At 38.3% G+C, this 27,326-nt stretch overlaps 1 protein-coding gene, 1 long non-coding RNA gene and 1 other non-coding gene across 11 annotated transcripts in view; 1 reads left to right on the top strand and 2 right to left on the bottom strand.

Annotated features, from left to right (window-relative positions):
* Positions 1-27,326, bottom strand: part of LOC123020366 — a 59,072-nt gene extending 31,746 nt beyond the window's left edge. For 4 of the 9 annotated variants that reach the window (XR_006414067.1, XR_006414073.1, XR_006414072.1 and 1 more), the window contains exons 1-6: positions 27,194-27,314; positions 25,688-25,839; positions 22,655-22,704; positions 22,139-22,194; positions 20,845-20,927; positions 16,098-16,188 (exon numbers count right to left, since the gene is read on the bottom strand). This is a non-coding gene — a long non-coding RNA (uncharacterized LOC123020366). Of the gene's footprint in view, positions 1-1,023; positions 3,877-6,849; positions 10,926-16,097; positions 16,189-20,844; positions 20,928-22,138; positions 22,195-22,654; positions 22,705-25,687; positions 25,840-26,732; positions 26,775-27,193 lie in introns of those variants that run through there. The other 5 variants (XR_006414068.1, XR_006414074.1, XR_006414071.1 and 2 more) reach the window with 5 other exon arrangements.
* Positions 53-21,080, top strand: MCMDC2 (minichromosome maintenance domain containing 2). The gene is made up of 14 exons (XM_044423993.1): positions 53-555; positions 659-789; positions 884-943; positions 4,180-4,375; positions 6,320-6,442; positions 8,514-8,621; positions 11,331-11,459; positions 13,841-14,078; positions 14,488-14,693; positions 16,065-16,234; positions 16,611-16,790; positions 18,540-18,682; positions 19,528-19,637; positions 20,863-21,080. Exons 1-14 carry the CDS (start codon positions 456-458, stop codon positions 21,027-21,029), a joined length of 2,061 nt encoding a protein of 686 aa, XP_044279928.1. The 5' UTR covers positions 53-455; the 3' UTR covers positions 21,030-21,080.
* Positions 22,298-22,379, bottom strand: LOC123020593. The gene has a single exon (XR_006414148.1). It is a non-coding gene; the product is annotated as a small nucleolar RNA SNORD87 (small nucleolar RNA).

Raw genomic sequence — 27,326 nt, 5'->3', positions numbered from 1 at the left:
GGATCCACTGTAGTATCAATATACAACATGCAGGATTTTGAAGCAAGAATATGAAAACAACATCTGTGGTCATATTCTTGATCTGAGAGTGCTATTCAGGTAGTCACTCAGCTGAGAACCACCATTTCCTTCCCTCTATTTACTACATGTAATGGTTTATTAATCATATTGCTAGACCACCCAATAGCCAAAGCTCTCAATATAGCATGCTATACCAAACACAATTGGAAGCCCTCTTTTCATGATTCCTCTCCATTGTTTGATAAAATGCACAAATCAAAGTGACATTTATATCTATTTAATAACAATAACAAACATAGCTCTAAATGGTATTCTAGAAGTGTAAATGCTGTTACAATGATCTTAATACACATTTTATTGTCATAACTTTAGGTACATCTCTGCTTCTTTCCAGTAATAAGGATTTGGTAAGAAAGCAAAGCCATACAGAGAAAATGAGGCCAAATCTTCTGAAAATGAAGGAAAATGCCTTGATTTATCTTGACAGGAGTGGCGGCCTTCAGAAATTTCTTAATGACTGTAAATTATACAATGGTAGTATTTAGCCATTTAAAGAAATATTATTGAAACTTTGGAATGATTTAGTTTATACCACTATGTGGGAAATGGTAAAGCTTGTTCCATTCTGGTCTTACAGACTCAAAAGAAAATTATGCTGTTCTTCGGTTTCTTATATCAGTAAATCCATCTGATATTACTGAGTTGGATGCTACTCTTGGAAACTATATTCTTCATGAACCTGTGAAGGCCACTCAGATTTTTCAGTCAGTAAGGAATCATACATTTTGATTTTTTAAAATCCCTTTTATGATCATTTTAAAAAACAATTTTCTCACAAAATGCATTGGGTTTTGAATTCTAGGCATGTTTTACAGCTGTCAAAAAACTGTCACTAATTCAGCAGCTGCAAACTGAAGCTCAGGTAGGCTTGCACTGTATTTCAAGTTTCTTTAAAAACTGATTGTATTTTTAGGACAGTTTCCAAAACTGCTGCTGTACCCCCATTAGTTCCACTGCACTCATGAGATACACCGCTAGAGTTTCAGGAACTACTACTTTCTGTAGCACCCCAGAAATTCTTGCTTCCAGAATGGGATAGATCATAGGTGAACAGAGCTCTTATTGTTAGTATCTTTATAGTTATTTATATTCCACCCATTCCCAGTAACTGAGACTCAAGGCAGCTCACACAACTAAAACATTCAAAGAAATACACAAAAATTAAAGATTGATTGATTTAAAACATTTCTAACCCGTGCTTTGCATTGCCTCAAGATGGCTTAAAGTAATTGAGAAATCACATAAAATACAATTAAAGCATTCAATCAAAACAATTGTTCAAAATTAAAATTACTTATAATTAAAACTTATAATGATGGCACCAGGCGGAGCGTGTTCCATAGTCAGAATGAGCTAGAAAAGGTGAAGATCCAGAAAGATAGCTCTCACCTTTCCAACAATCCTGTCCAGATGCCAAGGCTATACACATTAAAAAGTATCCAATAACACTGGACAAGCAGGAGCCAAGATACAAACTCTGGGACAGAATCAACAAGAGCCACAAGTCAGAGTAATGCAAATAACTTTGCAAAGTCCTGAGCAAATTGTTCACAGCAGGCTGTTGAGAGATCTAAGTTCTCTTTCTGAGGATTAGTGTATAAAACACCCCTGGCCACCTGAAACAACTTCATAGAACAGCTTTTTGCAGCAGACAATAATCTTTTCTTTGCTACTCGTATCACCACAGAGTAGGCCTTCATATAGGCTGTAGCCTGTATTCAATCATATTCAATCTGAGATTTCTGCCAATGTTTTTCTAGCCATCATCTCACCCATTTCATTGCCACCAGATCCCCAGAAAACCTGGGGATATTGCCCAAGGTGCTGGGGTGGCTCTACTCTGCAAGAGAAGGCACTCGAGAATGATTATGTCCACCGCCTGGGTAATTTCTCCATTCTAAAGATTGGCCAGGACTTTGACAGAATTGCCTGCCAAGGCAACAGGAAAATCCACAAAAGCTGTCAGGAAGCCATTATATCCATCAGCATCTTGGAGCAAACCATCCTGATACTCCACCCCTGCAGAGGTTCCAATCACCAGCAAGTCTAAAACCTACCAGATAGTGATCTGTGTATAACAATGGAACTACAGAGTTCCTCCACACTCTGATCATTAGTACCCCATCCATCACAGAAAACAAGATCCAGCATGTGCCCAGAAATATGGGTGGGGCCAGATACCATTTGGGACAGACCCATGGTTGTCATGGCAGATGTGGTTGTGAGCCACTCCTGAAAGGGTAGTCTTGGTGTGGATGTTGAAGTCCCCCAGTAAAACAAGTCAAAGGTCTCCAACACTGATTCCAACTAGAAAGAGAACAGCCAGGTAACCAGTACACTAATGGAATCTTTACTTTGACCTGAGAATCCACCTTCAAATACACACACTTAAATTCAACAGCCTGTGGGTCAGGATACCTGGAAAGGGGGATAGAACTCTGATAGACCACTTCCAGTCTACCTCTATCCCCCAGGTCTTGCCTGCTGCTGGACAGAGAACCCTGGTGGAGATATTTAGGAGAGGCTACTCACATCCCTGGCTGCATTCAGCCAGGTCTCTGTGATATATGTCTGGTCAGCATGCTCATCCAAGTTCTAGATAGCAGTTGTTTTACCACTAACTGACCTGGCATTCTGCAGCAGCAGTTTCAGCCCAGGAGCTTTGTTTCTAAGGGCATCCAGGTTATTTGAATTATAGGACAATGAGAGGACAGTCAACTTCCTATTATTGTACACCTTATTTCATTACAGTGTAGCTAACCTCTCCCCACTGTATCTTCCTCTGCCTTGTATAAGCTCTGTTGACCTGTCCTATTTTGGAAATGTACATATGTTTCCACTTTTTCCAGCTGCTTTTGGATCCATTACCTTTCCATTGCAGTGGCAGTGAAACCTGCTAGCATAGGGGAAGGATTGGATATTGTCCCTACTGTCTCACACTCACCTTTCTTTCTTTGTGTTGGTCCAGTATTTCATCTGAAACATGTTCCTTAAGCTGGAGTTTAATCATAGCAAGCTATTCTATACAATAGTTAGACAAGAAGGCAGAGCACTCAAATCACATGCATAATATCCTCAAGGCACATACATTGATACAGTTTTTCCTCTTGATATTAAGGCAGGGTCAGTTCCATAAATGCACTGTTGTTGAATGGAGGAAGTTACACCCAAAGCTGAGAGAAATATAAGTTGTCTAAACAAACAAATATTGGAGCGATAAATGCAAATTGAGCAAACTCCAGCTGTAATGGACTATTTAATATGGTTCTTAGAAATAAAGTAATAATGCATTTGCTGCACTTAAAAAAGTATTGTATAACTACTGTACATTACTAGGCACTATTCGTCACGCAGAGCAGTACTTTTACTCTTTAGAATGGGCTATGTCTTTTAGAATATGACAAGGATGGTGTCTTAAATGAGAGAATCAGTGAAATTCATACAGCGATGAGGTGGTCCCCTAAGCAGGCAAATTGGGAAGATCTGAGTCATTGCCTTAGGATGGCCATGAAAGCTGGGGATGATGGGAGCTGCTTTAGGATATAAAATTCTTACCTGAGATTTTCTTATATCATGTAATTCACAAGGTTCATGTGTTATGTGCTATCAAGTTCTCTCTCATGAATGAATGTCCTCCAAAATGTCGTCCTTGACAACCCTGCTCAGCACTTGTAAATTCAAGGCTGTGGCATTATAGAATCTTTATCTACCTTATCGTTGTTCTTCCCCTTCTTCTGCTGCCTTTGACTTTCTCTGGCTTTGTCTTTTCCAGAATCTTGCCTTCTCATGATGTGCCTGAAGTATAACAGCCTCAGTTTCATCATTTTTGCTTCTAAGAAAAGTTCTGGCTTGATTTGATCTAGGACCCACTTTTTTTGTCAATCCAGTGTATTCATAAAATTCTCCTCCAGTGTCAGATTTCAAATACATAAATTTTCTTTTTGTCAAGCTTTTTTTGCTATCCAGCTTTCACACCCATACATAGAGATAGGAAATATAATAGTGTGGTTGATCTTGGCCTTGGATTATATTTTAAGTGTCTCTATTCATGATTTATAAACAGCAATATTATGTGAATTTTTATTCTTCTTTTCTTAGATGAATATAGTGTTGAAACTGACACACTTACCTTCCCTGCCCAGCTATCTTTGCAATCTTTTCAAATTCCCATTTGATTACACCTCTCAGAGATTTTATATGTTAGAGGGCATAGTGGTTGCAACGACTACTATAACAAAATATACACAAGGAGCAAGATTTGTTTGTTCTGAGGAAACATGTCAATTTTCTGAAGGTATGCCAACCGGAAGCTTGTGTTCAGGTTCTGTTGTTTCCAAAGCAACTAACAATAGCAAGCTCAGCCTTTAAAAATTATATTCTAAGTTTGCAATTCTCTTATGGTAGATTGTATACAGAACATCTTATGCAAATACATAGCATGTAGAAACCACTTTGTAAGAGCATATAGACCTGTGATTTCCCATTGTGGACTCACATAAACATGTCATAGGGTAATTCCTCTACTATCATGCAATACATTAGTTCTATACAACAGTAAGGAATAGAGGGAGAAAGCATAGAATTGCTCTCATTTCTTCTAATGGCTCCACCTTCACAATCAAATATATTTCCACTAAGTTAATTTGTTCTTTATGTGGTCAAAATGGTTAAAAATGCGATATTGAATAAATGTCATTTATGAAAAAGAGCAATTTTAGAAATCTAATTAGAAGTGTCTTTAAGACTATAAACCATGGTGTTGATATATAGCTTATCAGTTTGGAATGCTGAGCTTTTAGTGAATTTCATATATGCTGCTCTCCCCAGAACCCCAATACATGATGCCTAAATGGAATTTTGAAACATCCCTACACTGAAAAAAAATAGTTTTGTATAAACCAAGGGTGGGGGAAATAAAAACACCAGTTAACGTTGTCATTCCCATTTCCATGTATTTGCCTGAAAGAGGCAGTGACCCTGTTCACATGATCATGGCGGGGAAATAAACAAATTCTGTATGCTGATTATGTATTCCCTCGTGTCTGTAACTGACTGTGAACAATCACTTGAAATTGCAATAACCCACTACCATTGGACCAGCCCATTATTTGAGATTGACATGTTTGTAAAATATTTCTGAATGGCCTAGAATGTCCAACAGTTGGGAAACTGGTAAATAGGCATTCAAAACCTTTGCCCAAAGGGATGCAGTGGTGCAGTGGGTTAAACTGCTGAGCTGGTTGATCGGATGGTCAACAGTTCGAATCCGCACACGGGGTAATCTCCCGTGCTTCATCTCAGCTCCTGCCAACCTTGCAGTTCGAAAGCATACAAATGCAAGTAGATAAAAAGGTACCACTTCGGTGAGAAGGTAACAGTATTCTGTGCACTTCGATGTTTAGTCATGCTGGCCACATGACCACGGAAACTGTCTGTGGACGAAGACTGGCTCCCTCAGCTAGGAAATGGAGATAAGCACTGCCACCTAGAGTCAGGCATGACTGGACTTTAATGTCATGGGGAAATCTTACTCCTTAGTATGATTACTACTACTGAATCATTTGCTATTGAGTGTATTGCTCAGCAATAATGTTCTGAATGGAATTTTAGTGGTCAACAGAATAAAAATTCAAAGATTATAATCTATTCCACTTCCAAGAAAACACTGGAAGGTTTGCACAATCATGGAGGGAAAATAAGCTACTATCACTTATTTTGCATACCTGAGCATGCCAGCCATGAGCTATCTAATTAGCATAATTACCCTTGTTCAGCAAGGGATGTAATGATGTCTGAACCTGAAGGCAGGTGGTTGAGGTGGTTTACAGATCACCTTGAATCCCAGCTACCTCCTCTTACCACATTTGGACAACAAGACATACTGTGGCTGGTGAGCATAATGAGCAGATTTGCAAGTAGCATGCATGAGGCAAACAAATAAGCCACTATGGCTTATTTTCCTTCCATGATCATGCAAATCTAGTCATTGTTTCTATGTGGCCAATACATGGAAATTGGAAAGTAGCATGGCATGTCAATATCATTACCTTGTGGCTCCAAAAGGTGGTATTTACCACTTTCCCAAATGAACTGAATTACAGAATCTTGTTTAAATAAGATTGCCAGATGACATTTCCTACATAGCAATGAGAATGAAATTAAACTAAAAACCAAGAATGTTTAGCATTCAATAATGTTTAGAAAACTGAGTTTAAAGTTTTGTTTGCTTCACTTACAGGGTTTCAGTATATTAGGGTACATACTCTTGGAGCTACAGAATCTTCAATGCTAAAAAACAACCTTCTATGCAGTTTATGTGCTTCACCACTAAGAGAAGACAAGAAATACCGAGTACTTGGTGGTAAAAACTATACAATGCAATTATTTTGTGCCAACGGATAAAATTTCAATTGCTATTATTCATTTGACTGTAGTGAGCAATGCTGTTGAGCAACAAAGAAAAAATACAGAGGACAAAAATACAAAAAGTTATCCCTGTAAATAGAGCTTGAAGTGGATCCTGCACAAGTGCCTTGTGTCTTTTACAGAATTACAACTTTATTGGTCTTAATGTGTCCCAGATACATAACTTAATCTACCAGCATTCTATTAATAATAAATTTACATTAGGAATATCTTAGAATTGGTTAAGTTTCTGATGTTTCAGATAAAGCATGTGATTGGCGATTGCTAGTTTCTTACAGAAGATAACAAAATGTTAAGATTTCAGTTTCTTAAATTGTAAGTAAATAAAGATGACAACTCTGATAAACAAGAATAACATTTTATTAATGAGGAAATAAGATTCAGGGCAATGGGTTAACTCCCAATTCCTGTTTGATAAGCAAAAATTCAATTTTATGAATCATTTTTGCTGCTTCTACTTGGCTTGTGGCACTTCTTTGCTCCCCACATGAAAACCTACAGTTGGTGGTTGGGGAACTCTTCCCAAAGATATATGGTTAGGTAAAATCAGGTACCCTTATTTTGGGTAGGCAGGTAATATTAAAAATAGATAGACCATAGGGAGAAGGGACCAGACCAAAAAATATTTCTGAGAAATTGTTCCAACTTGGAAAGGCAGTGTGGGAACACCAATGTGCTCACCTGATGTCTCACAGTTGATATGGAGAAAACCACAACCAAAACTCAGCCTCAGAGAAGCAGGGAAAGAAACATTCCAAGTTTAAGAGGAGACTAGAGGTGCTAGGATACAAATTATCCTAAACCTCTTTTCAGATTCCTTCACTCTCCCATTTCCAAATCACACTTGCTCGACAGTCACAAGGACAAAGAGGCAAAGAACACTTCTGCTTTTCTTACCCTGTGCTGATGATTGGATACCTCTAAGTTTGGGGGTTTCCAACTCCCAAGGACATAATCAAGCTGAAGCTGCCCACTGAATACCACCTCCACTGCCTCTACCCCTGTAGATCTAAGAGAAGCTCTGAAGGCATACAAAATATGAAACAAGGGATTCTAAGGCCAAGTTGAAAGCAGCTTTGAATTCACAAGATCCAAAGCCTCATTGTTTTCTTGACACTGCCACAGATCAAGCATGTAATTCATGCCTGCCTGGAGATGGAAAATGGGAAAAAATGGGGGAAGCAAATGAAGTCACAATAAACTAGCTGCAGAATTGGTGGTTGTTCCTCCGTGGAATCCCCAGGATTGACTTCTTAACTTATTGACTTGTGTTGCTTACCTGCTCTCTTCCATTACCCAAAGAATCCTTTTGCCAGTGCTTTGACCATTCAATTGGCAAAATCTCAGGTTGGACATTTAAAGATCAGGCTGCCATAATTACCAAATAGTCTTATGTCCTGATCCATTCTATAGGTTCCCCACGAGATCATAAACTAACTTAACTCTGAAAGGTAAAAAAGGGGTTGAGTTTATGGCAACATCACTAAATCTAGACTTTGCTTGGTTTCATAAATGACTGCAGGTTCTGTTTCATTTCCTATGCCATTTGACAATTATTCCAGTGGCGGGTACATAGCTCAGGTGGAATAGTGCTAATTATTCTGAGACATTGTAGTTTTGACAATTTAGGTTACTTCAATATGTGGCCCCCATTATTTAAATTTACTAAAAGTACAATTGTATGTGTGCTTAGACAAAGGTACAACCCTCAGCCAGCCATGCTAGAAATTTTATGGCTTTTTTGTCTAAATATGCACAGAATTGTGCCCTAAATGAAGAAAAGTTACATTTGCAAGACAGCAATCTACACTAAAGTCTTCTGAAATGATTGAACAGAACTGTCCAAGTCAACAGCAGGTGAAACAATGAAATATTTTGTCAGAGATAAATGGGTCTGGAATACTGCAGAACTGGGATGGTGCATGTATGGGGTGGAAAGGAAGCTTGTGTTTTAAAACATTTGTAGCTTGGACATCTATTTAAAAAGTAACATTCTTTTTTTTAAGATAAACAAGTGATTGAAATGGTTGCCACTCAAGCAATTAGTGCTTTTCAAGGATTTTCCAGTGGTAAAGTACATTTCAGATTTCAATCTTTTAATGTGTTTCTAAGAGGTATGTTTTGTTTCTAATTTATATTATAATCATGCAACTGATAATTTTAACATTCTAGATGTTAGCATTCAATGTATTCTACAAAACAGCACTTGACAGAAAACTTTCACTTCTTGAATATATTGGCCTCTGAATTAAAAAGTTGCGACAAGCAGGATTTAATACTCAGTTTAAGTGTTATATTTGAAGAGAAGTGTCTGGGCAGTATCCTAATGTGCCCATGTGCTACTAAGAGCAACTACTGGCACAACAGGGAAGCAAACCAAAATGATTGGAAATGCTTGTTTCCAGATTGGAACACATCAGTGGAGCTTACAGAAGAGCTCCATTGACTTGTCCTGATCTAGAATCAGGAATTTCCACTCATTTCCAGTTATCAAACTGCAAACTTCCCATTGAACAAAAGATTGCTTCCACAGATGCAAAAGAAATAATGGGAGTGCAGCAGTAGCTTAGGATATTATGATTGTATTATTAGCAGGGAGAGAAAATGAAAAGGAAAATGTGGAGGCCTCCCATAAAACAAAACAATTATTTCAACTGTATGCTATCCTTGTTGGAAGTTGCAATACTCCTCTGTTTCCTATGAGCAAATTGTTCTGTACTAACTTGATTTTGCAACATCCTTCCTCTTTTCAGGATGTACTGTTCATAGCTCTTGTGATCACTGCCATTTCTGGTTTTCATAATGCAACTGTTAAAACTTTAAGCAGAAAACCCTATTTCTGTGCTTTACTTTTGTTACTTTGAAATAGCCATTTTTGTACTCATGAGACCTTTTCCTGATCTAGCTGAAATAACCTTTGTATGAAATGCCCTGAAAATGTATTATTTTCTAAGAGGCAGTAAGTTTTTCAAAGGCTTTCTGAAGATTGCTGACTAATGAAACAGTAGCTGGATTTGTTCATGTGAGGCCCCGCTTGCAGTTCAATCCTGAAAATGTAGAAAAAGATGCCTATATATAGGCCATCATATGCCTCACATACGCCTTTTAACATGACACAGTATTGCAAAGTAGAGATTGGTGTTATAGCTATGTTATGTCTAAGTATCTGCATATGCCATTTTAATTTGTCTAGTGTTTCTAGAAATGAACCTTTTCTTGGACACTTGTAATATGAGGAACATAGTACTTTTAAAAATATGAATTTGAAAGTTTTATTGTCTTTAAGCCTGATCAAATAGTTTGAGGCCAGTCAAACTATAATAATAACCTAATTCCTGCTAATGGCATGGCTGAGCAGGGTTAAAATGGGACTTTGCTTAACTGGTGGGGAAGAACTCCGCAAGTGAGGTGGCATGTCCTCATGCAGATTCTGGATACTCACAGGTGTGAGAGAACTGCTAGCTGTTTCTGCCAGGTCAACTTCTGGGGCTTTGGAACTACTAGAATCATAAAAAGTAGAAAAGGAAGGGACTAAGAAGATAAATGAATCCAACTCCCTATTCAGTGCAGGACTCCAAGTTAAACTATCCCTCTCAGGTGGCTGTTTGGCTGCATCTTGCATGACTTCTCTGTGAGAGAGCCCAAAACCGCTCTAGGTAATTGGTTCCATTGTCATATTGCTCTAACAGTCAAGAAGTTCTTGATGTTTAGTTGGAATCTGGCTTCCTCTAACTTGAGCCCATTATTCCATGTCCTGAACTCTAGGGTGATCAAGAAGAGATCCTGCTCTCATCTGCAAATCTGATAATTGTTCCCTGCATTTATTTCCTCACCCAAATCACTATTAGAAATGTTGTAGAGCACTGAGCTCAGGACTCAACCCTGCAGTACCCAATTTGTTGCTTTTCCTGTTTGAGAAGGTACCATTGAGGAGCAATCTGAGTCTACCTATGGATGCACCTGATAGCTGTGCCTTCTGGCCAATTTTTGGTTAGTCAGTTAATCAGGATATCTTGGGGCACTTTGTCAAAAGCACTGTTGGAAGTCAAGCTATATTAGGTTCACAGTATTCCCACAGTCTACCAGTGAGGTTACCCAATCAAAAACTGAACTCTGGTTAGTCTGGCAGGAGTTGTTCTTGACAAATCCATGTTGGCTCCTAGTAATCACAGCATTATTTTCAAAGTGTCTGCGGAGTGCTTTATAACCTGTTCAAGAAATTTCCCATGGATTGATGTCAGAGTGACTAGTCCGTAGTTCCCAGGTTCTCCATTTTTTGCTTTCTTAAAGACGGGGACAATATTAATCCTTTTCCATTCATCTAGCACTTCTCCCATCCTCCATTATTTATCAAAGACAATGGTTCTCAAGCATTCTTCTTCCAGTTTCTTTATTACTCTAGGATGCAGTCACGAGGCCTGGAGATTTAAATGAGATCAAACTAATTAGGTTACCCTTGACCATGTGCCTATAACTCTCAAGCTGTCATCCTGCTCCTTCAGCTTGTGTTTCCTCTTTGTCAGAGAGGTCATAGATTTTCTTTTGGGAGAAAACCAAGCCAAAGTAGGAATTGAACAGATCCTCTTCATTCACCTTGTCTGATGCTAGAGTAATTTTCCCTCCTATTTGTTTCAGAAGGTCAGGATTTGTAAAAATAAGATCTGCTGGGGTTTGGGGGTAGGGAAAAAAGTATCTCCCATCATGATTCCTCCTGTTTGCCTAAGGTGAGCCAATAGGGTTTGGGAAGTCTTCTACCACAGGCCTTTAGGATTGTTCTGCTCATTAACATATCTCTGCATGCATATTTTCCCTCCCTTACACAGATGAACTATGCAATAAAATGAAAATAGGGAACAGATACAAAGTTATAGGAATTCCAGTATATATGCAAAGCTGTTCTCAAGTCACAGTTTGCCTGGAAGTCAACAGCATACATCTCCCCAGTCTAACTGGTAAGACAAGAGGATAATGAAAGTAGATGTTCCTATTGAAAATCTTTAATATTGAAGCCAAGAAATAACATCTTAATGTGGCGTTTCTGCTTCTCACACACACATTCAGATCTATTTCCTTATATAGTTAAAATAGTGTACACTCTTAAAGTGTGAAAAATGAAAAGCAGATTTTGAACTTTTTAATTATCCTATTTCACATTCTACCTAGTTTGAATTATGAATATATACATACAACATGGTTCATATTGCATTCTGGAAGGCACTATTTGTCTGCTATTGAAGAATAAAGCATTCATTACATTTCTTACACTATTTTAACTGAAATAACAGAGTGCCCTCTACTGATTAATGTGTGATGTAACAACAGAAATAACCTTTGCATTTGAGGTTTCAATTATTTTAATGTGGCTAGAAACCCTACAATGTCTAGACAAGGAGTAGGCACCTTTGGGATGTCTGGAGGCCATTTTGCCTCCATACCCCAGATCACATTTTGCAGGACACTATACAGTCTGTGGGGTGCCATCCAAAAAATTAGAAAAAATGTAGCTTGCTGCCAAAATTCAGTAGCAAACTGTTCACTAGTGCTTTGCAGCACTAAAATGTTTAATTTATCCTTTTCTCAACCTAAATATAACCCTTTTACCACTCCATAGGAACTTAGGCCCTTATACTGACACTCAGAAGCCACAAAATATATTCCTGCTTAATATGAAATCTTTGTTCTTAGAAGTATTATTTTTGGTGTTTTTAACCAATCAGCCGGAGATCTTGTAGCAGTAATTATGTTCCCCCTAATTCTCACAATGTTTGCGAGAGGTAGTCCAGAAAATTACAGAGTATACTTGACAGAAAACCCCACAGAGGAGAATCAACTAAGGTATAGTGTACATGCTACAGAATACACAAATTCCTTTCATAAGCAAACTCCTCTTGAACAATGAAAACTTTACAGCAATTTCTGTGCTGTCAGGTTAAGATTCACAAGGATCTCATGTTGTTCTGTACCTAAAACCATCCTACCAATCCCCTTGCATTCCAGAAGGTAATTACCTGTAATTTGCTAATTGTTTTCATGTCTCTAGTCTGAAACATCATAAATCCAAGTGCCAGTTAGCTAAACATGTCTTCTGCTGCAGTTCTGTACTGGCAAACATTTTAGCCTAAATAAATAAAGCCTTATCCATGTTGTTCCTAATGGCCATTTGAATTTGTCTCCCCACAACTCTCTCTTATGTATTTCCTATATAAGAATATATTCACCCAAGAACAAGATTCTTTTGGATCCAGTGCTACCAATATAATGCTGTTTCACCTGACTAGAAAGTTTCTCAACCTATTTATATACCCTGTGCTGGATCCAATTTGCTTTCATTCATTCATTCTTAGGAAGCTTCTATGCCGCCCCATTCACCAAAGCCTCGGGGCGGCTCACAACAATAAATAAATAATCACAATGTAAAAACAACATAATTTGAGTCGACCTGGCCAAAGACTAAAATAAATAAATATTAACAATTAAAATAACGCTTAAATAAAAAGGTCTTCGCCTGGTGCCGAAAAACAAATAACGACGGCGCCAGGCGGACCTCTCTGGGGAGCGCATTCCATAGATGGGCACCACCACAGAGAAAGCCCTCCTCCGAGTACTTACCCTCCTAATATCCTTCACAGAGGGTTCCAGGAGAAGGACCTCTCCCGCTGATCTCAAGGGGCAAGCGGGCATATATGGATGTAAGCGCTCCTTCAGGTAACCAGGACCCAAGCCGTTGAGGGCTTTATAGGTCATAACCAATACCTTGAATTGGGTCCGGACTTCAATGGGAAGCCAGTGAAGCTGACGGAGGACTGGAGTCATGTGAACATAACGCCCAGTCCCCGTCAGCAGCCTGGCAGCTCTATTTTGAACCAATTGAAGTATCTGGACCGTCTCAAGGGCAGCCCCACAAAGAGCGCATTACAGAAGTCAAGTCGGGAAGTCATCAACGCGTGTGTCCCTGTTGCCAGGCAGTCGTTCTCCAGGTAGGGACGCAGCTGATGGATCAGCCGAAGCTGAAGGAAAGCGCTCCTCGCCACCGCTGTCACCTGAGCTTCCAATGAAAGCTCTGGGTCGAGGAGCACTCCCAAGCTGCGAACCTTGTCCCTAAGAGGGAGTGCAACCCCATTCAGGACTAAGTTCAGGTCCCCTTCCCCAAAGCCCGAACCACCCACCAACAGGACCTCCGTCTTGTCTGGACTGAGCTTCAGTTTACTGGCCCTCATCCAGCCCATTGATGGAAGCACCTCCTGAGTGGATCTCACAAGAACACTCCCACGTCTTTGCAATTCAGGATCTAGCACTTAAATTCTAAAACTTAAGTTGTTTTTGTTTGTTTTAGGCCCTTCCTGTATCAGTGAAAATTTTAAGCATCTGCTGTCTTTGACTTCAAATTCATACTGGAGATTTACAGCTGCTCTGGCCAATAGTTTTGCCTCACAAGTTCTTCCACCAGGCATTTACAATACCCTCAAACTTGCTATACTATTGAGTTTAGTACAGACAACTGACAGAGATGACACTACAGCAGATTACCTGGACCTCTTAGTAGTGACAACTGATTCTCTAATATTGAAGAGGTAACTAAATTCAATTTTCTTTAATATTCATTTCCTTTAGGGAACAGCTAGATTTTAACCTTCTGCAATTGTGTTGCATTATTACTGTAATAAGAACTTTTGTTCCATCTGTTTAATCAATTTCTTAGCTTTAATTTGAATTAGGTTAAAAGTGTGTATGTTCTTTATTTCATGGCTAAAATTCTTTAAAAATATTTTTCCAGTGTTTTCTTAAAAAGAAACACAGTACAGAAAAGAAGAAAAATGTAAAAAATAAAATTGCCAAGGGATCTTACATAAATATAACTTATACAATTTCATGGCTAGAATTCCTGTTTGGGAGTTTGAGCTCCAATTATTTTTTAAAATTATTTTTCCTTCCTCAGAGCATTACATGAATTATGAAGTATTTCCTTTTTCCATCACCTAGACTTATAAATTACAGTATTTATCTTATTCCTCGGGGGATACAACACATTCCATTGGGTGACATTTTTCCTACTGTATCCAAAGATAAACAAGGAACTGGAACTGCTAGCATTCAGGGTAATAGTGCTTTGTTGGCCAAAGGTGGAATTTGTTTCATTGGAAATCTATCCTCTCATAAAAAAGATAAACTTGAACAGCTGCAGTCAGGTAGGTGAACTGGAATTATTAAATGTATCTAAAGACTGTGACCACTTTAAAAATTTATTTCCATTATGAGCACCTGTTGTCTTAAAACTCTAAACTCAGGAGAAATGTCTGTTGTTATTTATATAACCTAGCAACTGTTAGCACCATCTAATCATTCTTTTCCTAGACTTCTGAAAAAAAAATTCAATTGACTTCACATACGTCAAAGGGTATATAGTGCATTTTTATGTGCACCCTAACATTCTGTGCAGTCCAACAGATAGGTGAATAGGCAAGTGCACCTAAGTATGCCATATTAGCAGTATGGTTTATATTTGAATTAGCAAAGGAAATTGCTTTATACTAAGTGGACTATTTTTCTGTTTGGCCCTGCATTAAACTACCAATTGGCAAGCACTTCCAAAGTCTTAGGCAGAAGACTAAATCATTTGCTACCTGATCTTTTTAGAGATGATAGGGACTGAACCTAGGGTCTTCTGAATGCTTAGGCTGTGCTCTGCCACAGAAATATAAAACATATTTTGGCAGAACTTAATAGAAATTAAGAAAAAATAAAATATGATAGTAAAATGGCAGTGACTGGAAAAGTAATAATGAAAAATGTGCCTACTAGACTGGGCTTTTTTCCTTCATAAGAACAAACACTGATATTCTTTGAGCTCTCACACAAGGAACCACAGGGAAAGTGTTGACAATATAATATAAATGTTCCATCAAAAGTAAATGACCGAAGTATCAATTTCAGAGTAAACAACTGCTTTGGAAGCACTTTTAAGAATCTGGCTGCTTGCAGTGTAAGAAAGATTAAAATCAATACCCTCAAACACCACTCAATGCAATCATTAGAAGGAAAAATTCTATCACGTGTTCCACATTTCAAATTGTGTAGACTGTACAGAAGGCATGGGATACTTAGCCAAACCTACAGAAGCACCTTTTAATGTTTTTCAGAATGTAACTAGTCCTAATTTATGTTACAGAAAAAAACAAAAAATTTTGAAATTAGGATAATTTGACATAAATTCCCTATTCTATTTTAAAATTAACCATTGCTTTAAACATGTTTTCGCGCCCCCCCCACTGCATTTTACATATCAATTTTTCTCATAAGTATAGGGTTTTATCCAGGCCAGTCCTCCACTTGTGGAAGAACAAATCTGGAGCTAGCTCATATCATATTAACCCATCAAATATTATGCCTAAGGTGTAGCACTGAAATGCCACAATACTCCTGTTAGACAAAAAAAGCAGTGGAATGTCAGAAATTCTGTAATATGGATATTACATAGTTTAAATCATTAAAAGTAGTATTTATAACAAGCTCTATAAACCATCACATGTTAAGTAGCTTCTACTTGAATGTCTGACAAGTGCTAGAAGGCAGAACTACCACTATATTCCTACCTGGAAAGAAATATGGAGACAATAATGATCAACAAGTTATTCTCCCGGTTCAAGCCAGTTTTTGGTCATTTATTGATATGGATTCTTCTTCCTCCAAAAAACATATTCAAGAAGAAAATACTTTAATTGGCCAGATGGTAAGTCATATACTTTAATATTTATTGTGCAATTATGTATAATTTTGCCAGTCACACAATCTATTTTCATCAATGAGTTGGGGTCATCACTACAAGGCTGTACTTAAGGCTGCAGTCCTGTATTCACTTATGTGAATATGAATGTAGGACTGTACTCTTTAGGTATACATTTAGGGGCATACAATTGACCAGACTTATAGGATTATATATGCACATACAGAATTGGTCAAGTTCCTTAACTAAATTTCCAAAAAGGTATTTAAGAAAAACATTTTTTACCGTGCTGGTTCATCAAAACAACTACTATTTGTATTATTACCATTTTTTAAAGTTTTAATATGAAATAATTGCTTTTGTCGGTTGTTATTTTGGCTAGGATTTAAACTTGATTCCAGCTAACCTTATTGATGCTTTTGGACTTTTAATCAACTGCAGTGAATCATCATTTTGCAATTCAATTCATCCTGTTGTGGATTTCATTCTTAAAAAAGCTGTTAATCCAGAAGAGGCAGTTTATGCTGTCTCCCAAGAGTTCAAAACACAAGATTATGAGGAGGTAACTAGACATATTTACCAAAATTTAAGACTGTTCAATAACTGGTTCTCCTAGTGATTTTCTCTCTGAAGATGTGATTTTCTTGAGCTTGTTTCTGTTGCCCTACCAACAAGGGCAAGCATCTTCTGACCCTCCAGACTTCTGGTCTACAGGTCTTGGCAGTATAGCCAATGGTGAGGGATCACGGGAAATGTAAGCTAAATCAGCTGGAGGGCCACAAGTTCCCTATGCCTGGCACCATTTAGGCATTTCTTCTGCTTCTCATGTTGGCATCAGCTTATACAAGTAACTGTTTCTCAGCTTCAAAAACATAAGGTGGGGTAAATAAAGCTGTGCAACCATGATGTCCAACAAGGCTATCTACTCCGAAGTTTTTTTTTCTTTTAATGAAGCAACTATTTTCTTACTAATAGCTCAAATTCAACAAAGTGGGGTATCCAGCTGCCGCCATCTCAATTTTCCATCCAGGTCTCTGAGCTGCCTTTTGCTCAGTCTTTCAGGGAAGATTGGCTGTCCTTAGTGATCATCAACTCCTCTAAAGTCAACCATTTTGTATTTGCAGTAATGTCTAATATAGATTCTCAAATTATGAAATGCACCCACAGCCCCAGAACTGTGTACCCCTGGTCTGAGACAAACCAATTGCTGAAGGCCTTGTCCCAGTGCATTTGATGGAACAAGATATGGAGTGCCATTTTGTTCTTCTACAGTTTCCTCAACACATTTCTTTTGTATTCAGGATCAGAAACAGGGCCCTTCATCAACTTATTGATAAACTTATTTTTGTTAGGTTGGGAAAGCCAACTTTCGTTTTGCTTTCTTGTTATACAAAGCAATCTGGAAGCAGATTTGTGTCCATGCTATGAAAGTATCACTCCAGAATATGCAGCAAACAGAAGTCAGTGGAACCACGTCAGTCATAACAATTATGTACGGACCAGGACTAGCAAAACTGCTAGTTGGTCATCACTATCCTAGTCTACAATTGTACCTCATACAAGTAACACTGAAACTTTCATAAACTCTTCTGAACTTTATCATTAGCTTGCACTTGAGCATGTCTGTAAACCAATGCAGGGAGCTTACTCTTCCAATTTCCCACCAGAGAAAACACTCAGTTCCTGTCAGTTACCCTGATGGGAAGCCAACTGGCCCCCTTCTGTCAACCAGAGAAATCAGCCTGGCTTCATCCAACAGCCAGAGAAGGAACATCTCCTAAAAGCTTGCTTCCCACTTCCTCGGGAGTGATCCCATGTTGCCTTAAAGAGGGAGTGGTAAGGCCACTTCTGAAGAAACCCTCTCTGGATCCATAAGATCCAAATAATTTAACTCTGGTGGGAAATGTTCCCTTTAATGAGTAGCAGCCAACCAACTTGGGCACTCTTGGATGAGACTGATTATTCTGATCTCTTTCAATCCATTCTGGCATTGAACTAGAGGCTCTGTATGGAAACACAACACAATTTACACTGATGTGGTGTCACATTAGATATCACCAATATTCCTTTTCTGCAAGTGGCCTTAGAAAATATTGACTGAAAATAAAAATGGTATACAAATAGGACTGAATCCAGATTTAGTCATTTGTAGACTCATTGAAATCAATGAGTTAATCACTACTGATTTCATCAGGTTTACCCTTAAACATGACTAAATCTGGATCCATTCCTTGACATGGATTTTTTTCCACTAGCTTATTTTCTTTCCTGTACAGTATAAATTATTACAACCATTTATGTGTTATTTCAGTTCCTTGCCATCTCTAGAAACTTGCATGTGGAACTCTGTTTAGAAGCAGAAAGACTGATTCATGGATACTATCTAGCAAGTCGCAGAGTCAGAACACATCCTGTTCATGGATCAAGTCTCTCAACAAGCACACTGAAGATCTTGTAAGGGTTTATTTGTATATTAACTATAGCTATTCAGGCAATTCCATAATGTACTGGAATACCACATGTTTGTGAAGAACAGCTACAGTGAATGTCTCCTCCTCCTTCCTCTCCCTATGTTGTATATTCACATATACAGCAGAAACATCTACAGATAGGAAGCCTTTCAACATAGAACTTTCAAGCTCGTTCCATTTTCACATATTAGCCCATTATGTGAGGAACAAAAAAAAGTCTCAAGAAACTTTAGAAGTAACTTAACTGCTGACCTGAAAAATTTCAAAATATATATAACCAGTGGAAAAACACTATATAGGTAGTAGCTAGAATTCAAGAAGGTAACCAACTCACAAACCCTATCAAGGACAATAGGCCAACCTGCAGTTGTTTGCTAGCTTTGGGCAAATGACAAATGAATCATCCTGTTCCTTATGTTCCTTACAATTATACAATCCCCTTTATGCATCAGTTTACACAGGAATTTCGAACTGATAATTACGTGCACCTTTAAACTGCTTCAGGAAAGTGTTCGTATCACTTCATGAAGTGCTCAAGTATTTCTGAATGAAGCATTCAGTGCTTCAGGAAAATGATTCAAATTAGGAATGAGACTGTAAAAATCATCAGGGTTACTTGTGTTAACTGATACATATCATTTCAAACATTACACAGATTTCCTAAGTATTCAGAATTATACCTTTCATTTGTGTTACTAATCAGTTTAATTTTAATGAATGCATGCATGCTCCACTTCCCTTACACATGTCACTATTGTATTTATGCAACTATGATACCTAAACAGTTCATCAGCTTATTAAAAACAAACTTACATCTTTGTTTCCTAGGATTTCACTCTCTAAAGCACATGCTAAGCTTAGTCTGAGGACAAAAGTACTTGAAGAAGACGTTCTCATTGCTGTATTATTGTTTGAGTCATCTCTCACTTTAAAGCATGGTAAAACCTTCATTTTAAATGGAATTTATCATAAGCTAAGCCAGCCTTCTCTATCATGAAACCAGCCCCATGATTACTAGCTAGCATATCCACTGATCATAGCACTGCAGGTGATGGTAGTTGCAGTCTAGTCCAGTAAGTTGTTAAAGGCTAAGCTAAAGCATATTTAGATCTTTCTCTAGAAGTTTGCATTAAGAGCTGCTACTACATGCTACTTTTAAATTTGGTTTTAAAAGCAGAGTTCCATAGTTTCCAAAAACTGGAAAGTCCAAAGGTATCATTTCCATATATGATTTTTTTATTTCCTTCCTCCATGTGCTAACACTACCACTTACTGAAAATATGGAAGACACTGCCAGAACTACTTGGGTAGGTGGGAAGGAGACAGCGTTTGGTTCATATAGAAGGCATAAGAAAGGGTCCCTTTTTTCTGGATTCTTTGAGCACAGCTTTCTATAGCTAGCCTAAGATGCTTCATGTTATAACACAGGACATACATTCCATACTTTGTGGTCAAATGTAAATATTTACAAATTGCACAACAAACATGGCACTGGTTACATGAAAAAAAATCAGACTTTGAAACCAAGTATTATTTTAACCACTAGACTCCCCACAACCTCTTAATGCCTAGAGGTAAATGGCTAAAATGTGAAGAAGGCAAAAGGGGGGAAAGCTTCAATCTGATCCCCCATCCTTAATAGTAGCTTAACTGCTAGGCCACATTTAAACTGGGAACATATTAGTGCAGACTTGGATAAAGTTTCAGTAGGGAGTCCTTAAGGGATGATTTGCAGTAAGGACCAACTACACTTTTGCACATTAAATTTCATAAATGAACTTGTCTAGATACCATTTCTATTACTTTTAATGTTCACTTCAGCAGATGTATTGATACAATCTGCTATCATATAATCAATCTTGCAATAGATTCCCTCCTGTAGCCCTTCATGCCCAATTTCTTCAAGAGTACACTCTAACACTCCAGAACAGACTGGAGGATGGCTGGAGGAAATGAAGAATTCTCCCTCTCCTTGTTCCACTGATGGAAACCATTCTGTCAGCAACACAAACCAAATGGATACCACACTTGGTTGAGAAATCTGTTAATGGTTTGAAGTTTCTATGTGAAATTTTCATTGAAGTTAATAAAACAGCTACCAGTATACATAAAAATGCAGTGTTCAAAGGGATTACATGAACTTACTGTCTTTCATTTTCATAGGCGCTTCTGTATTTTGCCTGGCTCCAAATGCTGTTTTTCCATTTGAACTCAATGACGAAAACTCTCTGAAACAAAGGGATGTTTACTTGATGCAGTGCCATCAACAGCTGGTACAGTTCATTGCTACATATGGGCCTGCAACACATATTCTTCATAGTGAAGATTAATATCCTTTCCAAAAAGAATGCCAACCCCTAATAAAGTTCTTTTTAAGCAAACATGAATGTGTAAATAGTTGTAAAGTCCATTTCTGTAGGCAGGCAAACATGACATATTCAGTCACTGATTCCAAGCATCAGCAAAACTAGTTCACCCCCACACCCCCTGGTCACATTATACCACTGGAAATATTGAGGATGTAATGCCTGGCTACAGAACTATTTGGTATGCTTTTTCTTTTGAAGCTTCCAGAAATAGCGAATGTTTTACCGTAGTAATATTTATCCTATATATGAATCTATTTTCCAATGTATTTACAGTTTAGAAAATTACAGAGTATTCAAAAACATTTCAAATACATTTCAAATACAAAACAAAAAATGAAGAATCAACTCTGCTTTCTGGCTATTAAAACAGCAATAGGTCCCTTTCCCTCCTACTGATTTTCCTTCAGGAACAAGAGAAATGAATATCCTTAAACAGGTTAGATGCCAATCAGGTCATTCTTGCTAGGAAGTCTTTGTCTAAGAGCACATTTTTAGTATCTTCTTTCCAAAGTGGAAGGGCTGTAAAGATTTTGGATAAAAACCTTACTTTTGAAATAAGCATCAAACCATAAGCACATTCTATGACTTTTATATGTGAAAACATCAGCTCTATCAACCACTGCCTTGCTCCCAGGCAAACAAAAAGAGAAATCAGTATGTCAAGGTAAGTATCTAGGAATTCTTTGTTTATTCACTTCATATTTCAAAAACAAGTGATTCCTTCCATTTACATATTTGTTCTCAGTTAAGTGCAGTCATGTTAATTTTTTCTCTTAAGCCAAACCTTTAGAATTTGACAAATAATGGCATCTCAAAGCAGTTTTAAATATTTGTGAATTCTCTGAGGGATGGAATCAAAAAGATAAAACCCTGAATGGCCATTTCAATTTGTCAACTCTGTAGTTTCTTTAGATGCAATTACTCCCTTTCACAGTTTGTGATTTATTATGTTTACTTTTAACTCAAATTCTTATCTTGCTCAAGAATGCCAAGTTCAATTTCTTCAAAAGAGACTTCATACAATACTTGCAAACACTAACATGCTACGAATAGGTTTAATCAAGAATTACCTCAAACTCCAAGAAGCTCTTTTACAGATGTAATGGAAATTCAATAGGTGTTCCATCTAAATTTAGGAAGGAAAACAAAGTAATCACTGTAGTAACAAAAATATTTACTAGAACATGAATGTTTTGACACATCAAGCCACCCAACATAATTAAACCTTTGCTGGCATCTCAGAATTAAAATAGAGCGCATCAGCATACATTCAGATGGGTAAACGGCAAAAGGAATCATCATTGTGCCAGCAATACTATTCTGTAAAATCTATACTATAAACAATCTATTTTTGACATTAATTTTTTTTCCTGTTTTCGGATTTGCTTGCAAAAGCTACTATTGTCAAGGGGCAGGAAGGAAAACAAATAGGCATGTATATGCATGTGACAATCTGAAATTGCATGAAAACCTTGCAGTGTTTATTCAACATGAAAACAGAAGTTTATTTTTAAAACACTACTGATATCTACTCTAACTAAAGCACAGATACTTTGCTCGGAACAAGATAAAAAAGCAACACTCACCGTTATCTTTAGTGTCAAGTAAGTCCTAAACAAGCAGTCTTTGGCACAACCTAATTAAACATACAAACTATCTTTACTATAACTCATATGTTTATGGTTGAACAAGTAAAGCCTGCATGCAAAGTTAAAAGGCACTGTTTCTAGAGAATAACCACTGCTTTTTTTTTAGTCAATCCTATTTGACAAGTATGAAAGATGAACTATCTGAACAAATATAATATATTCCCTACAGACTCAGTTCAAACTGAGTACATGGTGTTTCTCAGCATTATCAAGTCAAAGTCCCAATAAAATGGAATCCCCAGACTTAGACTCATAGCTACATAGTGAAAAGGTCATGGGTCAGGGCTGTAAGATAACTCTCTAACCAATTTCCCCACTGACTAAGAGGCAATTTATCATTAGAACTGGGACATTCAGCTGGTGCTACTGATTTATGAAGACATCAGCTACAGTAATGATCTCTAGCTGCCTAATTCATCATCATTTAGACAACTTGCCAGACTGGAAATAACTCAGAATAATCAATACTGGAAGTACATTTTCCCCATGGTTTCCTTCAATAAATGATCTAATTAAAACCTAGGTCAATTCCACAAAACATATCAAAAAGAAAAAAATAGGAACTGGCAAGTCACTTCCTTTTAAGCATCTGTTATATACAATGTTAATTTGCTTAGAAATGACCAAATGTCAATATAGCTGCACCTACATAAGAGATCAGGTGCATGTATACACACACATTAATGACCACTACTATCTTCTCTTTTAAAAATGTGCTAATACATATTAACAGTCCTCTAATTTTCATGTACAGTATTATCCATATTGGCACTATGGTAATAGCTTTTTAAGATAAAAACTGCTTTTAGATAGTCAGAGGCAAAAGACATTTTGGTTATATTGGTATAATCAGAGCCTAGTCAAATGAAAAATGATTACTTGGTATGGAAACAATTTTTCTATCAACTATTGGTATGCAAAAGCACAGGTGTGGAGCTTTATAAAGGACCAATGACCAAATCAAGAAAATCTGAACATGGATTTTGTCTACTGCTTTCTGATTTGCTAGAGAAGTCCATCAGTTATTTGAATATAAGCCTAAACAGTCCTTTTATTTTATAATGTTACAGATCTATTGCATAAAACAAGAAAGGTGCTGTGAACAAGCTACTTGTATCTGGAACAATACTAATCCTCTTAAATCTGAGCAAACCTGTTGCTAGCACTTGAATACTGAAGTATAGCACAGTCAGTCAACACTTTATTCTTCCAAAATGCTCTTAAGTCTGTATCACTGTTGATCCTATCAGTGTACGAATGCCAGTATCTATAGCTTATTCTATACCTATGGTACTTGACTCCCAGGTTGATGTAAAGCAAACTCTCAAAGTCTGATAAAAATCACAGCCTTCCACAAACACTACATCTTCAATATTCAAAGTCCATCACCAAAGGCTCCCGAGCAATCTAAGCAGCCATGAAATCATCTTATGGATCACTAACTGGTTAAAGAACAGAAGACAGGGTGGGAATAAATGGCAATTTCTCCCCATGGAGATGTCACCAGTGGAGTCCCACAGAATTTTGTTTTAGGACCAATACCTTTCAAGTGATTCATAAATGATCTGGAAATAGGAGAGGGCAGTGAAATGGCAAAGTTCACTGATGACATGAAACTTTTTAGGGTGATTAAAACCAAAAAGGATTGTGAAGAGCTCCAAAAGGATCTCTCCAAGTTGGGAGCATGGGGGTCAAAATGGCAAATACTGTTCAATATAGTACATATTGGGGCAAAACAACCCAATTTCAAGTATACACTGAAGGGAATGGAACTAGCAGAAACTGAGCAAGAAAGGAATCAGGACAGCTCAGCTGCTGTGAAGGCAATCTCAATCCTAGGTATAATTAGAAACAGAAAAGAAAGTAGATCTGGCAGAATCTTACTTCCCTTACGCAAATCTTTGTGGCAACCACAGTTGGAATATTGTGTTCAGTTCTGCTCACCTTAGCTGGAAAAGGACATTAATGAGTTTGAAAGGGTACAGAGAAGGGAAACACAAATGACAAGGGAGATGAAACAGATTTCTTTTGAGGGGCAGCTACAAAAACTGGACCTGTACTGCTTAGAAAAAGGGCAAGAGCAGATATGATAAAGACATTTAAAATAATGCACAGTGTAGAGGGAGGCTTTTTCTTCCTTTCCCATAACACTTGAACTTGGGGTTCAATGAAGCTGATTGGTGGGAGGTTTAAGTCAGATAAGAGTAAAAAGGACAAATAAAAGTACTTCTTCATAAAGTGTATAGTTAAACTATGGAATTCACTGCCACGGGAAGTGGTGATGTTCACCAATCTGAATGGCTTTAAAAAAGAGATTGGACAGATTCACAAGGGAGGCTATCAGTGACTACTAACCTTGCTGGCAATCTGCCACTTCCTTTACCAGAGATGGCATGCTTACATACACCAATTACCGAGGAGCTTGGACAAGAGGAGGTCTTGCATCCATCCTGCTTGAGGGAACCTGTGGGCCGCTGGTATGCCACCATGTATATGGAATACTGGACTATATGGGCCTTTTTTCTGATCGAGCATGCCTTTTCATATGTTCTTATGAAGGTGGTACTTATCATTTATACAAGCATAAACCAAATTACTCCAAATATATGCAAAGCATAGTACAATGCATCTGCTATGTAAGGAACAGGCATAAAGTAGGTAGATCAGGATCAGCAAGAATTTCAGACCACCAACAGCAATAGCAAAAAGCCCTTTTCCTCATCTTAAACAAGGCTACTGAAACAAAGAAAGGTTGGGAGAAAAATGGGTGAACTTTGTATATGAAAAGATTTGCATGAAAGTACTGTAAGCAAAAACAATTCCTGGACTAAATAAGTCCTCAGAGACATCTTGTTCTGCAATTCTGTGTCTACCCTCCGGGACCACAATATTATACTTGGCTGCAGTTGAACCTTGGGAAGCTGGTTAGCGTTGAGCTGGCATTCAAGAAATTCAAGTTTTACTACCCACCTGACTACAAAGCTTCCTTTGCTTCCCCCTTTATTTTGCAGGATGCATTCTGAGGCATGTCGCACAAGAGTTTGCTTTTTATTTTTTTCAGGCTGGTTTTTTTCCCATTAGACCTGGTTGCTGTAGGCTAGTAGTACTTCTGAAAACAAGAACTGAGAATGTGGCAGAAATCAGGCTATGTCTGAAAAAGTATAAAATCTCGCTGCTGAAGCAGTTTCCTCTTTGCCATTGATGACCAATAACTCTGCACATACACACTTTGTATTCCTTCCAGATAAATGAGCAGAACAGCAAAGCAGATACATAGCAGTTTATTTTGTTAGTCTAGCTGGCTTCTATGCATGGCAGACATCCTTGCAGCCAGTAAAAAAATCACCTCCATCATATCACTCAGAGAGAGCGCATGAGCATGCGAGAGCACACTAGTTGCAGCTGAAGTTGGAGGAGTAACCTCCATTTTCTTTGGTCCCTACTCATGCTGGATGGTTCCAATGAACCCAATTCTTCCCTTGGGCTTCTCAGAAGAACAGGCAAACATTCTAGGCAAGTGATTAGAGGTACTAACAAGCATCACATACCTAATCCTTGTTTCTTTTTACCTGTCATCACTCTACTGATAAGGATAAGCAGTTAGGATTTGCCACACTTGACCACATTCCCAGTGTTCTGCCTCCTAAAAGCAGGCTACAGATGAGCAAGCATGAAAATAAGTCAGCCAGTCCCTGCACACTTGCACTCCCACTCTTACTGGAACGACTCTACTGCCCCACCCAGACAGCAGCCTACCAACTTAGGCAGAAGCTCTCTGAACAGCAAGATGGCACTCGGTTCCTCTACTCCACACTTGGACAGAGTGAGTATGTGTTCCGGCACTGCCCACTCATTCTCTAAAACTTTCATTTAAATGCTGAGGAGGCCTAACCATACTGGATGGGGGAAGAACCCCATAACCTGAACCTAGATCTGACTCTAAGAGTTAAGAATGCACTATGTCTGTTTGCTGGAGTATGCGGCTATAAATAGTCAAAGGAAGAGGAGGGCTTACCTTCGACCATCCTTTCTCTCGCTTACTTGCTGGCTATAGACGCTAAACGAGTAAAGAGGAAGAAAAGAACGTGTACCTTTGGCCTTTTTCTTAGGCCAAAGTGGACGGGCTCCTTACTGGAGCAGCGGCCCGCAACAAACAGATAGCCATTTTCAAGGGGAGGTCAGCTCTTCCCTGCGAGGAAACGTGGAAGGGGACGCCGCCCATAAACAGGGGCGGCCCCAATCCATCGCCTATAATTACCATTGCTTTTGTTGGCGATACCTCGCCGGTAGCCAAACAGAGGTATAAAAATGCAATATACAAACAGCTACATTTTACGGACGAAGCCGTCTCAAGTACGGCAATGGAGGAGGAGGGAACCCAGCTGCCTCCAGGCCCCAACCCTGAGACCTCCCACACACAGGCAATTATTAGTAAACTCAATAAACCGCACCCACAACTTCCATCCCACTGCATACCTTCTCTTAGGCGCCAACCAACAGTTAGTTCCTCACACACGTGCTCCCGCTATAAAGCAGTCAAGCTTTACGGGCACTTACACAGCCGCTAACCGTCAACAGAAAAACGCGCTCGCCAGGCGGGAACCTGAAT

Source organism: Varanus komodoensis, unplaced genomic scaffold, assembly GCF_004798865.1.
Source record: "Varanus komodoensis strain SLA01 unplaced genomic scaffold, ASM479886v1 scaffold14_1, whole genome shotgun sequence".
Classification (NCBI taxonomy): Eukaryota; Metazoa; Chordata; class Lepidosauria; order Squamata; family Varanidae; genus Varanus; species Varanus komodoensis.
Note: the sequence above shows the minus strand (reverse complement) of the source record. Positions and strands in the feature narration are given on the sequence as shown.

Bases quoted from the DNA above. Each gene is read 5' to 3' on its own strand.
- MCMDC2 (XM_044423993.1), top strand. From the start codon at position 456: ATGAGGCCAAATCTTCTGAAAATGAAGGAAAATGCCTTGATTTATCTT. The intron at 14,694-16,064 runs GTAGGTGAACTG...ATGTCTGACAAG, and splicing joins ACTTGAACAGCTGCAGTCAG to TGCTAGAAGGCAGAACTACC. The intron at 19,638-20,862 runs GTAAAACCTTCA...TCATTTTCATAG, and splicing joins ATCTCTCACTTTAAAGCATG to GCGCTTCTGTATTTTGCCTG.